At 58.3% G+C, this 11284-nt stretch overlaps 1 protein-coding gene across 1 annotated transcript; it reads left to right on the top strand.

The window, feature by feature from the left end:
* Positions 1-2817: 2817 nt before the first annotated feature.
* Positions 2818-10646, top strand: SPSK_05804 (Rho guanyl nucleotide exchange; the record flags this gene model as incomplete). The annotated part of the gene is made up of 2 exons (XM_016732515.1): positions 2818-10449; positions 10530-10646. 2 exons carry the CDS (start codon positions 2818-2820, stop codon positions 10644-10646), a joined length of 7749 nt encoding a protein of 2582 aa, XP_016592121.1.
* Positions 10647-11284: the final 638 nt, after the last annotated feature.

The following is an 11284-nucleotide window of genomic DNA, read 5'->3' as shown; positions in this document are numbered from 1 at the left end:
AATCTGACTTTGGAGCCGATCCCATATGAAAATACGATATCGGACAGGCACCAAAAGAAATACACAACAAAGAGACGCACTTGGGGTTGGCCTGACTGAGCAACACACCAACGGCAGCCGTTCCAGGGGGGCCGCACGCCAGGGACGCAAGGGACGAATGGCCTAAGAGATAACAAGACAATGCCCCTGGATTGCGCTGATCCTGTGGCTGCAAGCTCGGACTGAGGTGGTAGGGTGGCCTGCGTTGGTCGCTGCACTGCGAATGTGTAGCGCTTTCTTCCCGTTGGTGGATGCACAATCTGCGAATGGCGAGTGTGTGAGTGCTTCGATTGCGTGTGAGTGGGTGGGTCGCTCTACCCAGGACTGAGTTGCAGATGTGACAAGGATTGGGTTTAGGGTCAGTGTGCCGAGGACGTTTCTTGTTCCGGTCCCAAAGGAAGACATAATTGGGACAGAATGACGGGGGCCCTGAGAATACGGGAAAGCACCATGAATTACGAGGAGAAGCTAGGTCTTCAAGCGAAATACTCTGCATAGATACGAACCTACAGAATGGATAAAAAGGAAGCGAGCAGCTCTTGGAGTGGATAAATGCCTGTACGACTGTGCCAGCGACGACAGGTCGGTGGGCGGATGGACGTGCCAACAAACCACCAGGATGCATCTCCAACGACAACGTAACGCAGTGCAATTGGCGAGGGGGTGTGGGGTGGATGGCCAAGTCGCAGCGTTGGGCAGGCGCGACGGGTCAGATTGTGTTGTCGGTGCGCAGTAGTGCCAGTCGGCAGCGGCCGTTGAATAAAAGGAAAGTGCGACCGGTGTGTGGGAGAGCTATGTACGGTGACAAGAAGGGATCGAGAAATTCGAGGGAGAGAGTGTGTTATCCTGGTCACAGTACGGAGGACGGAGTACGGAATACACACTTTCGTTGTGATGAATGTGGCACAAAATGCGACTTTTTGTGACCAACCGGATGCTCTACTGATCGTCGGCAAGGCTCAACATGAGAAAGATGGAAAGTAACCGCCTCCATACAGCCACGTTCGACTTGGGCAGGGAAAGGGCAGGGGCCACCGCATGCGTGTGGTGCCTTCCCTGGCTGGGACAAGGAAGAAGTGAGAACAGCAAAGAAAAGATGGAGCACCCAGTCGGACATAGAGTGCGTTTTGGATGCAGGGAGCCGTGGGGGGGAAATGCACAGGCGAGTGGCTCAGAAGCAGCACTCCGCAGACCGATATCTTACGACAGCCACGAATAAAGCATGCAGGACGGGGTGTCTAGGGCAGCTGTAGCACCAGTATTGGACGTGTGGACAAGCGGCCGACACGGATTAGCCGCATGCAGCGGATGTGTCGATCAATGCTGGCCAGTCGATTCATCCAGAACCGTGATCGACGGGGCACAAGAGGACGAGAAGGCTTTCAGGCTTGTAGGCTTGTCAGCTTGCTGGCTTGCAGGCTTGGTGGTGAAGATTGAAGGGCTGTGAGAGTAAGACGGAGTGACTGGCGGGGGACGACAGGATGAAATGGGGAATGTGAAGCGAGGAAGTAGACGAGATTGGAGGGAGAATAGGATAGACGAAGGTGCGACTCCAACGACTGTGTGGGCTGTTATCAAAAATGAAAGATCCGACGGCATCACAGCGACGCTCGTATGACCAAAACACAGCGCCGGCAGCACGTCGTATGCCGTATTGCTTGCTATCCAAGGTCGCGCACTCCAATCTGGCAATCAACGAGGAGCCGATACGAAAACGCCCAGATGCGATACGACTGAAAGTACCAGCCGTGGAAGGCGTTTGCCGTTCAAGCCTCACGAGCGTGCAGGTGAATAGAGGAGCCGCCACAGCGAGGGACGAAACGCAGGGTACTGCGGGCCAAGGAGAAGGACAGCGCCCTGCATGTTACGATACAGCCAGTAAAGGTACGCCAGGTTGGCCAGCGAGCTTTGGGAAACGGAGCACAACGGCCACCATCGCAGGCCAACATCTTCCCAACCAGGGAAAACACTCTTCTAGTCATTCTCCCTCTGGAAAGGTAACCTTGGGTCCGTCGTACACTGGACTGGTCGCTCGTTCGTTCCTCCGCCGTTCCTCCACTCCTTCAACCGCACCACCCCGGCCGCTCTCAGACAAACACCCCAGCCATTTAGGCCATCCAGCCCGAACCCTCTTTGACACGCCTCGACCGGGGTCTGTTGGACTAGCGTCGAAAGGATTTGCTGGACTGATGCAGTTGCTGGATACATTGGAATGCCTGTGTGAGCATGTGGCATTTTTGCTTTTGCATTTCCTCTCGAATATTTTGGTTTAATGACGCTGATGTTGCGACGGACTCGCACTTTTGCACTCTACCTCTGAAATACGAAGAAGCACTGAGCCGCCATCTGCCTTCCAGAGATTCCGCGTCACAAATCCGTGGGTATCATCCATACGCACGAGGCCCTGTGTTAGCGTGCTTTTTCTATGTTGTTTTGGCTGCAAACTCCGTCCCCCATAGGCGCCAGCCTGTACCTATCCCGCGAACGATCGCCCCTTCCCCAAATCGCTGGTTGTCGCTGCACAGCGCCTGCCTTTTCCCCCGAGAGAGACACGCGCTTTTGCATAAGCCAGGCTAACCCACCCGTTCTGACTGCATCCTGCACCCGCCATTCCAAGACAGAGCATCCCGTCGCCTCCTGTTTCTCTGTCTCCCCCTTCTCGTGCCCTCGCGTTTCTCCTCGTCCACCCCCTTCCCCCCCAATCGCTCGCCGAGCAGGCATAGCCAACCAAGACCGTTTGCCCCAACCGGCCGCGAAAGCCTAAATGTCCAGCCTGTCATGGACGGCGGCCACCGAGACGAGGACGATCCCCTCGATCCTCCCAACCGCCTCGACCGCCTCGACTTGTTCGACCGACTGGACCAGCTGGACCGCATGAACAACGCAGCCCGTCCCAGCAACACCCACCTCGACAGCCACAGCCTTCTGCCACAGCCTCCGTCTGACCGCCTCGACGCGAACCTCAGCAAGCAAACACTGGCCTCACCCTCCCCGCGTGATCATCACCACATCCAGCAACAGCATCTCCATCACAACCGCCACGCGCACGCCCTCCAGCCGTCGCTGCTGCCGTCCTTCGATGTCCCGCCTCCACCAGCACCGCCACCGCCGCCCCTGTCGTCGTCATCGTCCCGTCCGTTTGTCGCGTCCAATGCCGGCGTAGACACCGCGCAATATTCGGCCAAACCATCTTCTCAGCCCTTTCCCCCATTTCCCGCCCACCACGACGCCCACAGCGACTTGCTCGACGACCCTGGCGACTTTTATCGCTCTTACACCGACAACAGCCTTCGGGGACACCAGCAAGACGGCCAGGACACGGCCGTGGCGTTCACGGCCGCTGACCTCATGGCACCAGAGACACCTGTCTCTCAACCAGCACCGCTCGCACCGTCCCACAACACCTCTCCCAATGGCGTAACCATCAAGCAGATGCACGAGTCACAGCAGACACAGCAATTACCGCAGCGGTCCCGGCCAACAGCGTCGCTCGCCAGCCGCACAAATGCAATTCGGTCTGGTCGTTCCGTCTCGACTCCTGTCGGCAGCAACGGCGCCAACCCGACCACCAACCGGTCGGGCTATGGACCGTCCGCCTCGTCGTCCACCAGCGTCAAGGACTTGAAGAAGCGCTTCGACCAGATCAACACCGGCCCGTCAGCCTCCGCCACAGCCGCATCATCGTCTGCATCGTCTTCGACGCGGTTAAAACCGACGACACGGACCGGCCTCGCTCCACCCTCAACAGCGTCTCGATCTCGGGCGACTACAGCCGGCAGCAACCTGGGTCCGTCACCGACCGCCACGACGCGAGCCAAGACGCCGACGAACCGCACCCACGCCCCGCCGCCAGTGAGCAGTCCGAACTCTTTTGCCAGCCGCATCGCCAAGCCGCGAGCCGGTGCGCCGGGAACGCTTCCCACCTCCGTCAACGAACAAGCGTCCAAGTCCACGCCTCATCTCACGTCGCCCCTCGCATCACCGCGGGCAAACCGGACGGCACCGCCACCGGCCCCGCCGCCTGTGTCACGAGCGAATGGCCTATTGTTTGGAGAGATCCTGCCCGAATACAATAATTCGTTAACCACTGGATACGGCATCGACGCAGCAGTCCGACCACGGCGAACGTCCGAGTCCGTCCTGCACGACCCCCCGCGGATCTTCACGCGCTCACGGTCTGAGATGGACCAGAATGCCGAGGCCGTGTCACCCACAGATTGGTATCGTAGCGCAACCTCGCCACGATCTCTGGCCGACCAAGGTCCAGGCACCCAAGGAGATGCCTCGTTCCAAAACCAAGCTCCACCGGAGCGCACGGCAGCACCATCGCGCAGTCCGACAGGACACATTCGGGCGCACAGCGATCTCGCCGGGGCAAAACCGACGTATCACCACCACCACCATAAAAATCAACAAAGCGGACAGAACAACGCTCTAGCTGTTCTGCCGCCTCCGCCTCCGTCCTCTAACCCTCCGCCTTCGCGCCTCGCCACACAGAACAAGAACCCTACTACCACCCGTCCGCCTACCTCCATGTCCGACGTGCCGCAGTCGCCAACATCCCCCACCTCGCGCCTTCCCATCTCCGTCAGAAAACTGTCTGAAGCTTCCAACCGCTCCAGTCCATCGTCGACACGCTCCAACTCCCCCGCATCTGCAGCTGGACGCCGCTCTGCCGCGGCCAGCAGAGTCCCACGTCAGCAGCACCCGCAGCACCAGCATGGCCCCCCACCATCCACAGCGAATGCGAAGACACCAGCAAAACGTGCAGCAACCCCAACATCGACAGCCGCCTCGCGGGCCAAGGCCGCAACAACGCCCACCTCGACCTCGTCGCGCAGACCCCCACCGTCCCAAATTGCGACCTCTGGCAATGGCCGTCTCAGTGCCTATATTGCGGCGCCGCCACCAAAGCTTTCTCCACCCCTCCGCAGCTCACGACCAAGGCAACCTGTCTCATCCGCAAACGCTCCAGCCTCTGCGTCACGCCTGGGCCGGACGTCTGCAGCATCCTCGTCGTCGTCCACCACCGCCGAACGAAGTCGGATGCCGTACGCTGGCAGCACCCGCTCGTCGGCCGCAAAACAAGATGAAAGTCGAACTGCCAATCGCCGAAAGATTGACGTCGGTCCTATCGACTTCGCCCAGCGCCGCGAGACGATCCGTCTCAAATATAGCAAGTCCATCCGAGAAACGGAGGCCTCGGCGGCGCGACAGGCTGCGGCAGACAGACGGAAAAAGGAGCTCGAGGCTGCTGCCAAAGCCAAGGCACTGGCCGAAGCTGCTGTACGCGCGCAGTCCGAGGTCAGCAGGCGCGCCATGGCTGCCTCAGCGGCCACATTGTCCTCCAAGTCGTCAGCATCATCCCTGTCGGCCTCGTCCAATGCGGCCGCTAGCACCACGACCCCGTCGGCGGCTGCCGCTGCCGCTGTCGCACGGTCTCATAGCGTCCGGTCGTCAACCGCCTCCGTTGCTGCCAATGCGGCGGTATTGGCAGCGGCGTCGTCATCGTCCCCAACGGCCTCCAGATTCCCGGGCACGTCAACGCCACCCCCTTCATCACCCACTGCTGCCACTGCTGCCAGTGCAGCAGCAGCAGCTTCGGCAGCAGTCTCTACACCGCCCCGCAACAGTCCCCGCCAAAGCCCACTAAATAGTCCGGGCGTGCGACGCACTGTCAGCGTGCGGAACAGCGCCGTCGAGCTACCGCCTCTGGCCATCTCGACCTCCATCCCGGAATTGCGGCCGGCCCCAAGTCGCCGGGTTCCCAGAGAGAATGACTCACCGACACTGGGCATTCCAGGGACATTTCCCGGTGGCGTGTATTCACCGCCCCGAAAGGATGCCCGAGACGAACCGCCGCCATCGGCGATTTCTGTCAACTCCGCCATCACCGAGTTCGACAATGAGCCGCAAACAGATCCTCCGCGGCAAGACACTGCTAGCGGCCTGCAACATGCTGGAACTGAACTGCAGCCGCAACCCGGTTACCTTAGTTATGGCAACGCAAAAGTTGAGTATCGCTCGCCTTTTGACTTGCCTACACCAGACGATCAGACTGCCCACACATCTCATCATTCAACCCCTCAGAAACTGCACACACAAGGGGACGACACGTACAGGTCCCCAAAGTCCTCGTACATGTATCCCTTTGAAGATGAGGGGACTGATGATGTAACACCTATGGCAAACAACGTCTCAACCGAACTACCAAAAGATGCCAATATGTCGCCTTTTGATCGTTTCATTCCTGGCTCATTCCGCCAGGACAGCTACGAAAGCAGGCCTTATACGCCTCCTCAAGATCGCGATGCTTCGCAGGAAGCTACCCAGCTGGCCACATCGTTGCACCAAAGCCCCGTGCGAGTACAAGAGCTTCGCCGAAGCGACTCTGGCTACCACATGGCGGAACCGACAAGCGAACGCGATGTACCCATCCAAATCGGAACCGCCGTCACTGAGACACCGGACGAGACAGCACGGGAAGACATTGCCATCGGCTTTGCGCTCACATCGTCAGTGCCTACAGCAAACGTGGAAGAAGATTCTGAGCCGACAATGCCGAGTCGGAACATCGAGCCAGAGTATGAGGTGCAGCCTTACCAGCCAGATAAGGTGCAGACAACGACAACTGTCACCATACTTGGTCGCGAGACCGACATTCCCAGCCGGCGCCCGCCCTTGTCACGGCTCAATAGTTCATCTAGCCGCCTGGATCTGCCGAATGACTCTGACTATGGAAACCCCGAGGGCTTCTACGCCGTGCCGACCTTGAAAGACAACATCGCGGCGTTGCGTGGATCCGCATTTGCTTCATCTGATATTTCAGACGAACCCCAGCGGTCAGCCAGCGAGCCACAGCGCACACCGGATACGTCCAATAGTCTCAACTTGCCTTCGCTCATGTCCCCTGCAAACCGGTCCAGCCAACAATCTGGCTGGACAGATTTCTCGATTGAAAGCGAGGATGCCCGCGCGTTCCTTGCCGCCCGGGACTCGGCGGCTTTATCGAACAGTACGGAGGTGATCAACAGTAGCCACGATATCGATGGCGGCCCTACCATTCGTACCCGTGCAGTGCCGCCTTCGGTATTGCAAAACCAGCAGAGCCAGCAAAACCAGCAAAGCGAGCAAAACCAGCAGCGTCTGCGACCGCGCCACCGTCGGAATCCGTACGAGTTTGATTCCAGGCCCGCTTCGGTTCTCGAAGGCGAGCAGGAGCAAAATGAACGGGATGAGAATGTCGACCCATACGACGAGGAATCGCCTGATGGCCCGGGAACTTCGCCAGCCGACGAGCCTACGTCGACCATGCTCCCGGAGCTGGATACGGGGACCAACTTTTTCGTCCCTTATTTGTCGGATGACAAGGTTGCGCACCAACATATTCCCGTGCTTCCCGACCACGACCCGCCGCCAATTCCTGTGTCCGTCGATGGGCGAGAATCCTTCACCGAAAACAGTGTTCGCCCGAGCTCGTCCAGTGCGTACTATGATTCCTCGCGCCCAAACAGCTTTGCTCTTGGTATGCGCGACGACCATGACGGCCAAGATTCGTTCACGTTTGGTGGGAATGGCAGTGCGGACGACTCCATGTATACGTCGCCCCCACCAACCATGACAATGCAGTCGTCTGCCCAAGCATCCCTTGATCTCCCACGGCAGTCGATTAGCGGCGCGACACTTATTGACAGCGAGCGGCCTAGTGGGCTTGACGGTACTGGTGATGCCTACGAAGGCGATGCTCCTTTCAAACGTACAGGCGGCAGCCCCAAGAAGACCGCACCCAGCAAAGAACAGTCGCGTCTTGTCCAGCGCCAAATGGTCATTCGTGAGCTGATTGATACCGAGGCCGTTTTCGTGCGCGACATGAACATTGTCGAGGAGATTTACAAGGGCACGGCCGAAGCATGCCCGCAGCTCGATGCCAAGACGGTCAAGCTCATTTTCCGCAATACGGACGAGATTATTGCTTTCCACACAGCGTTTCTGGTCCAGCTGAAAGACGCCGTGTCCACGGTGTATGCTCCAAAGGGTGGCCGGCGCACTTCCCCCCCACCTCGAGAAGACTCCATTTTGTCCGAATCGGACACCCTGAACTCAACGTCGGCAACCTCCGCGGCCGAGACGACCGGCTCGGCCTCGACCACAGCAGCTGCCTCGTCGGCAACGACTGGGACAGTTGCTGAAGACGCCCGGGATCGCCAGACGTCTCTCGGACCTGTTTTCCGCAAGAACATTGACCAAATGCGTGTCACCCACGAAGCCTTCTTGCGAAGCAGCGACAACGCGGCGAAACGCCTCATCCAGATCCAAGAAGACCCGACTGTCAAGCTTTGGCTCACGGAGTGTAATGAGGTGGCACAGGATCTGACCGCCGCCTGGAACCTCGACTCGCTGCTGATCAAGCCCATGCAACGCATCACCAAGTATCCGAACCTGATCAGCCAGCTGCTCCAGTACACGCCCGAAGATCACCCCGACCGTGGCCCGCTCATCTCCGCGCGCACCGTTCTTGAGAACTCGATCCTCGAAATTAACAAAACCAAGAAGAACTTTGAGCTGGTTGGCCAGATTGTCGGCCGCAAACGCAAGGACTCGGACGTGCGTGCTGGTTTTGCCCGGGCGTTTGGCAAGCGCGTTGACAAGCTGCAAGTGTCCAGCAACCGGCCGCCTGAGGACCAAGTGTATACCAAGCTCAACGAGAAGTTTGGCGACGACTACCTTCGTCTGCAGGTAGTCCTTCGCGACGTGGAGTTCTACACCCGCCAGGTCTCGGCATACGTGCACGAATTCTTGCAGCTTTTATCGGCCATGGAACTGGTTATGCGCCTGCAGCCGTCGCCGTACCCAGAGCTGGAGAGCAAGTGGGCCCGCTTCAATGTGTCTATGCGCGACATGGAAAAGGTGGCCCTGGATCAGCATCTGGCACAGGTCCGAAAGCACGTCATTGAGCCGTTTGAGCTGGTCATCAAGTGCTACGGCAATCCGAGTCTCGCAATGAAGAAACGTGCAAAGCGGCGACTCGACTACGAACGGGCCGCACAGCTCAAGAAAAGCGGGAAAAAGGTCGACAAGCAACTCGCCGAGCTCGTGGAGCAGTATGAGGCCCTCAACGAGGCGCTCAAGAAGGAGCTGCCCATGCTGTCTGCCAACACAGAAAAGATTGGCAACATCTGCCTGGGCAACTTTGTCAACATCCAGGTCCGGTGGTTTGCCATCTGGAAAGAAAAGGTCAAGGTTGTGCTGGAAGACCAGCAGAACGTGCCGGAGGTGGTTGACATTATGAGCTCGTTTGCGCGCGACTTCCACGACATGGAAGACCACGTCAAGCAAAGCTTGACAATCCTGACCAAGGGCGCGGGCGGCAGCAGCAGCGGTAGCGCTGGCCGTGCTGATGACAGCCAAAGCAGCCCCACTCCTGGTGGCACGAGCATGCTTCGGACGCGCTCTGGCCGACCGATGGATCTGTCTCCCCGCGGTCGCGGCGAGTCTGTGAACAGCGACAGCGCACCGACGCTTCCAGCCCCCGACTTTGGCGGACGTGCCAGCGGCCCCTTTGCGTTCTCGCCCACGACGACGTCTGCGCCGAACCTGGCCGGACACGCGGCATCCACATCGATAGCAACGGCTGCAGGACTACCAAGTCCACACCAGTACTACTACCGCGGCGACTACTACAGCGGCCTCAACCTGAATGACAACCATGCTCGCAGCGGTGGCTCTGGCTCGCCTGGTATGCCGGCCGAGTCATCGTCGTCGACACGGTCGCTTGGTGGCTATGCTGGCGGTAGCAGCGTTTCGGTATCGGGGTCTGGACGGCCCAGCACTGGTCGCAGCTATGACTCGTCCGGCAACACCGCGCCGCGCCCGAGCGTCGACTCGCTCAACAACAACCATGGCCTGCCGACCGCTGGCCAATCGAGCATGGCAGCGGCCCTTCAGGCTAGCAAGCGCGACTCGGGATCCACGTACAACTCCAGTAACCAGTACCCGCCGGGCAGTACGGTTGGTGGCGACAGCAGCAGTATGACGGGCAGCGGTGACCGCCGCTTCTCGGGCCTATTCCACTCGGCGATGCCCATGGATGACATTCCGGCACCGACCGCGACCTCTGTGCCAGGCGGCGGCAGCCACCACCACCACCACCACCATCACCACCACCAGCGCAACCACCACCATGGTGGCGCCGGTGGCCACCTGATGGCAGATGATGCCAGCCGACTGTCGTCACGCGCACCTTCGCGGGAACGGGCCGGGACGACGTCCTCGAACGCCTCGTCGTCGACAACGGGCGCCGGCCACAGCAGCGGATACAATGTGCTCTGGCTCGCGGCGTCTCTGTTCGAGTTCAATATTGAGACAAAGCACGAAGCAGGGTACCCGTACCTGACGTACCAGGCAGGCGAGGTAATTGAGACCCCCCCCAATGAACCCGCAACCCATTCCAGTGCGATACGTGACTCCCAACATACTGACAACGCGTTAAGATCTTTGATGTTATTGCCGAAAAGGGCGAGCTGTGGCTGGCCAAGAATCAGGACGACCCGTCCGAGCTTGTGGGCTGGATCTGGTCGAAGCACTTTGCCAAGCTGGCCGACTCGTAGAGCGAGCATGCGTCAGCAGGTGTACAATGATGGTGAAACCATTGTGTCGACTCTGTACTGTATGATATTCTTTTTGTTTTGGACTGCCGGTTTCCGTTTTTGAGAACACATAGCCACATCTCTGTTTGGAATCTCAGCGTTTTTTTCTGGATTCTCTCTTTCATACTTTTTTTTTACAATGACAGACGAAAGGATGAACAGGGGACTGTTCGCATCAGATAAGACGGACAACGGCGAACCAGGATGGAATGGAGGGGAAAAAAAGCAAGGGTCAGGGTAATAAAAGAACAGGAGTTTTCTTTGTTTATTTCTATTTTGTTTTGACTACCTTTTCTCTCCTTCATCTGCTCCAATCTTGACCTGTTGACTTGGACAGTGCCTTCTTGTTTTTCGGAACCAGCGGGCGTTGGCTGCCTCCTATTTTTATATTTTGCATTTCCTATTTCCCATTTTTCGCTTTTCGGTTTAGCCTTTTCGTCTACCCTTTCATTGTATGGCATCATTAGAATTCACATCCTGACTGTCACCGGTTCGCAGTACCTCTGTTTTCTCGAAGCCGCTTGACGATGTTCTGTACTGGCTTGCACAATGTCTTCTGTATAACCTTTGCCCCCTATTTTTAAGTTTGCCTTTCTCCA

This window comes from Sporothrix schenckii, assembly GCF_000961545.1.
Source record: "Sporothrix schenckii 1099-18 chromosome Unknown Cont38, whole genome shotgun sequence".
In the NCBI taxonomy this organism is placed as follows: Eukaryota; Fungi; Ascomycota; class Sordariomycetes; order Ophiostomatales; family Ophiostomataceae; genus Sporothrix; species Sporothrix schenckii.
The sequence above is the reverse complement of the archived record's forward strand: the minus strand, read 5'-3'. Positions and strand labels throughout refer to the sequence as shown.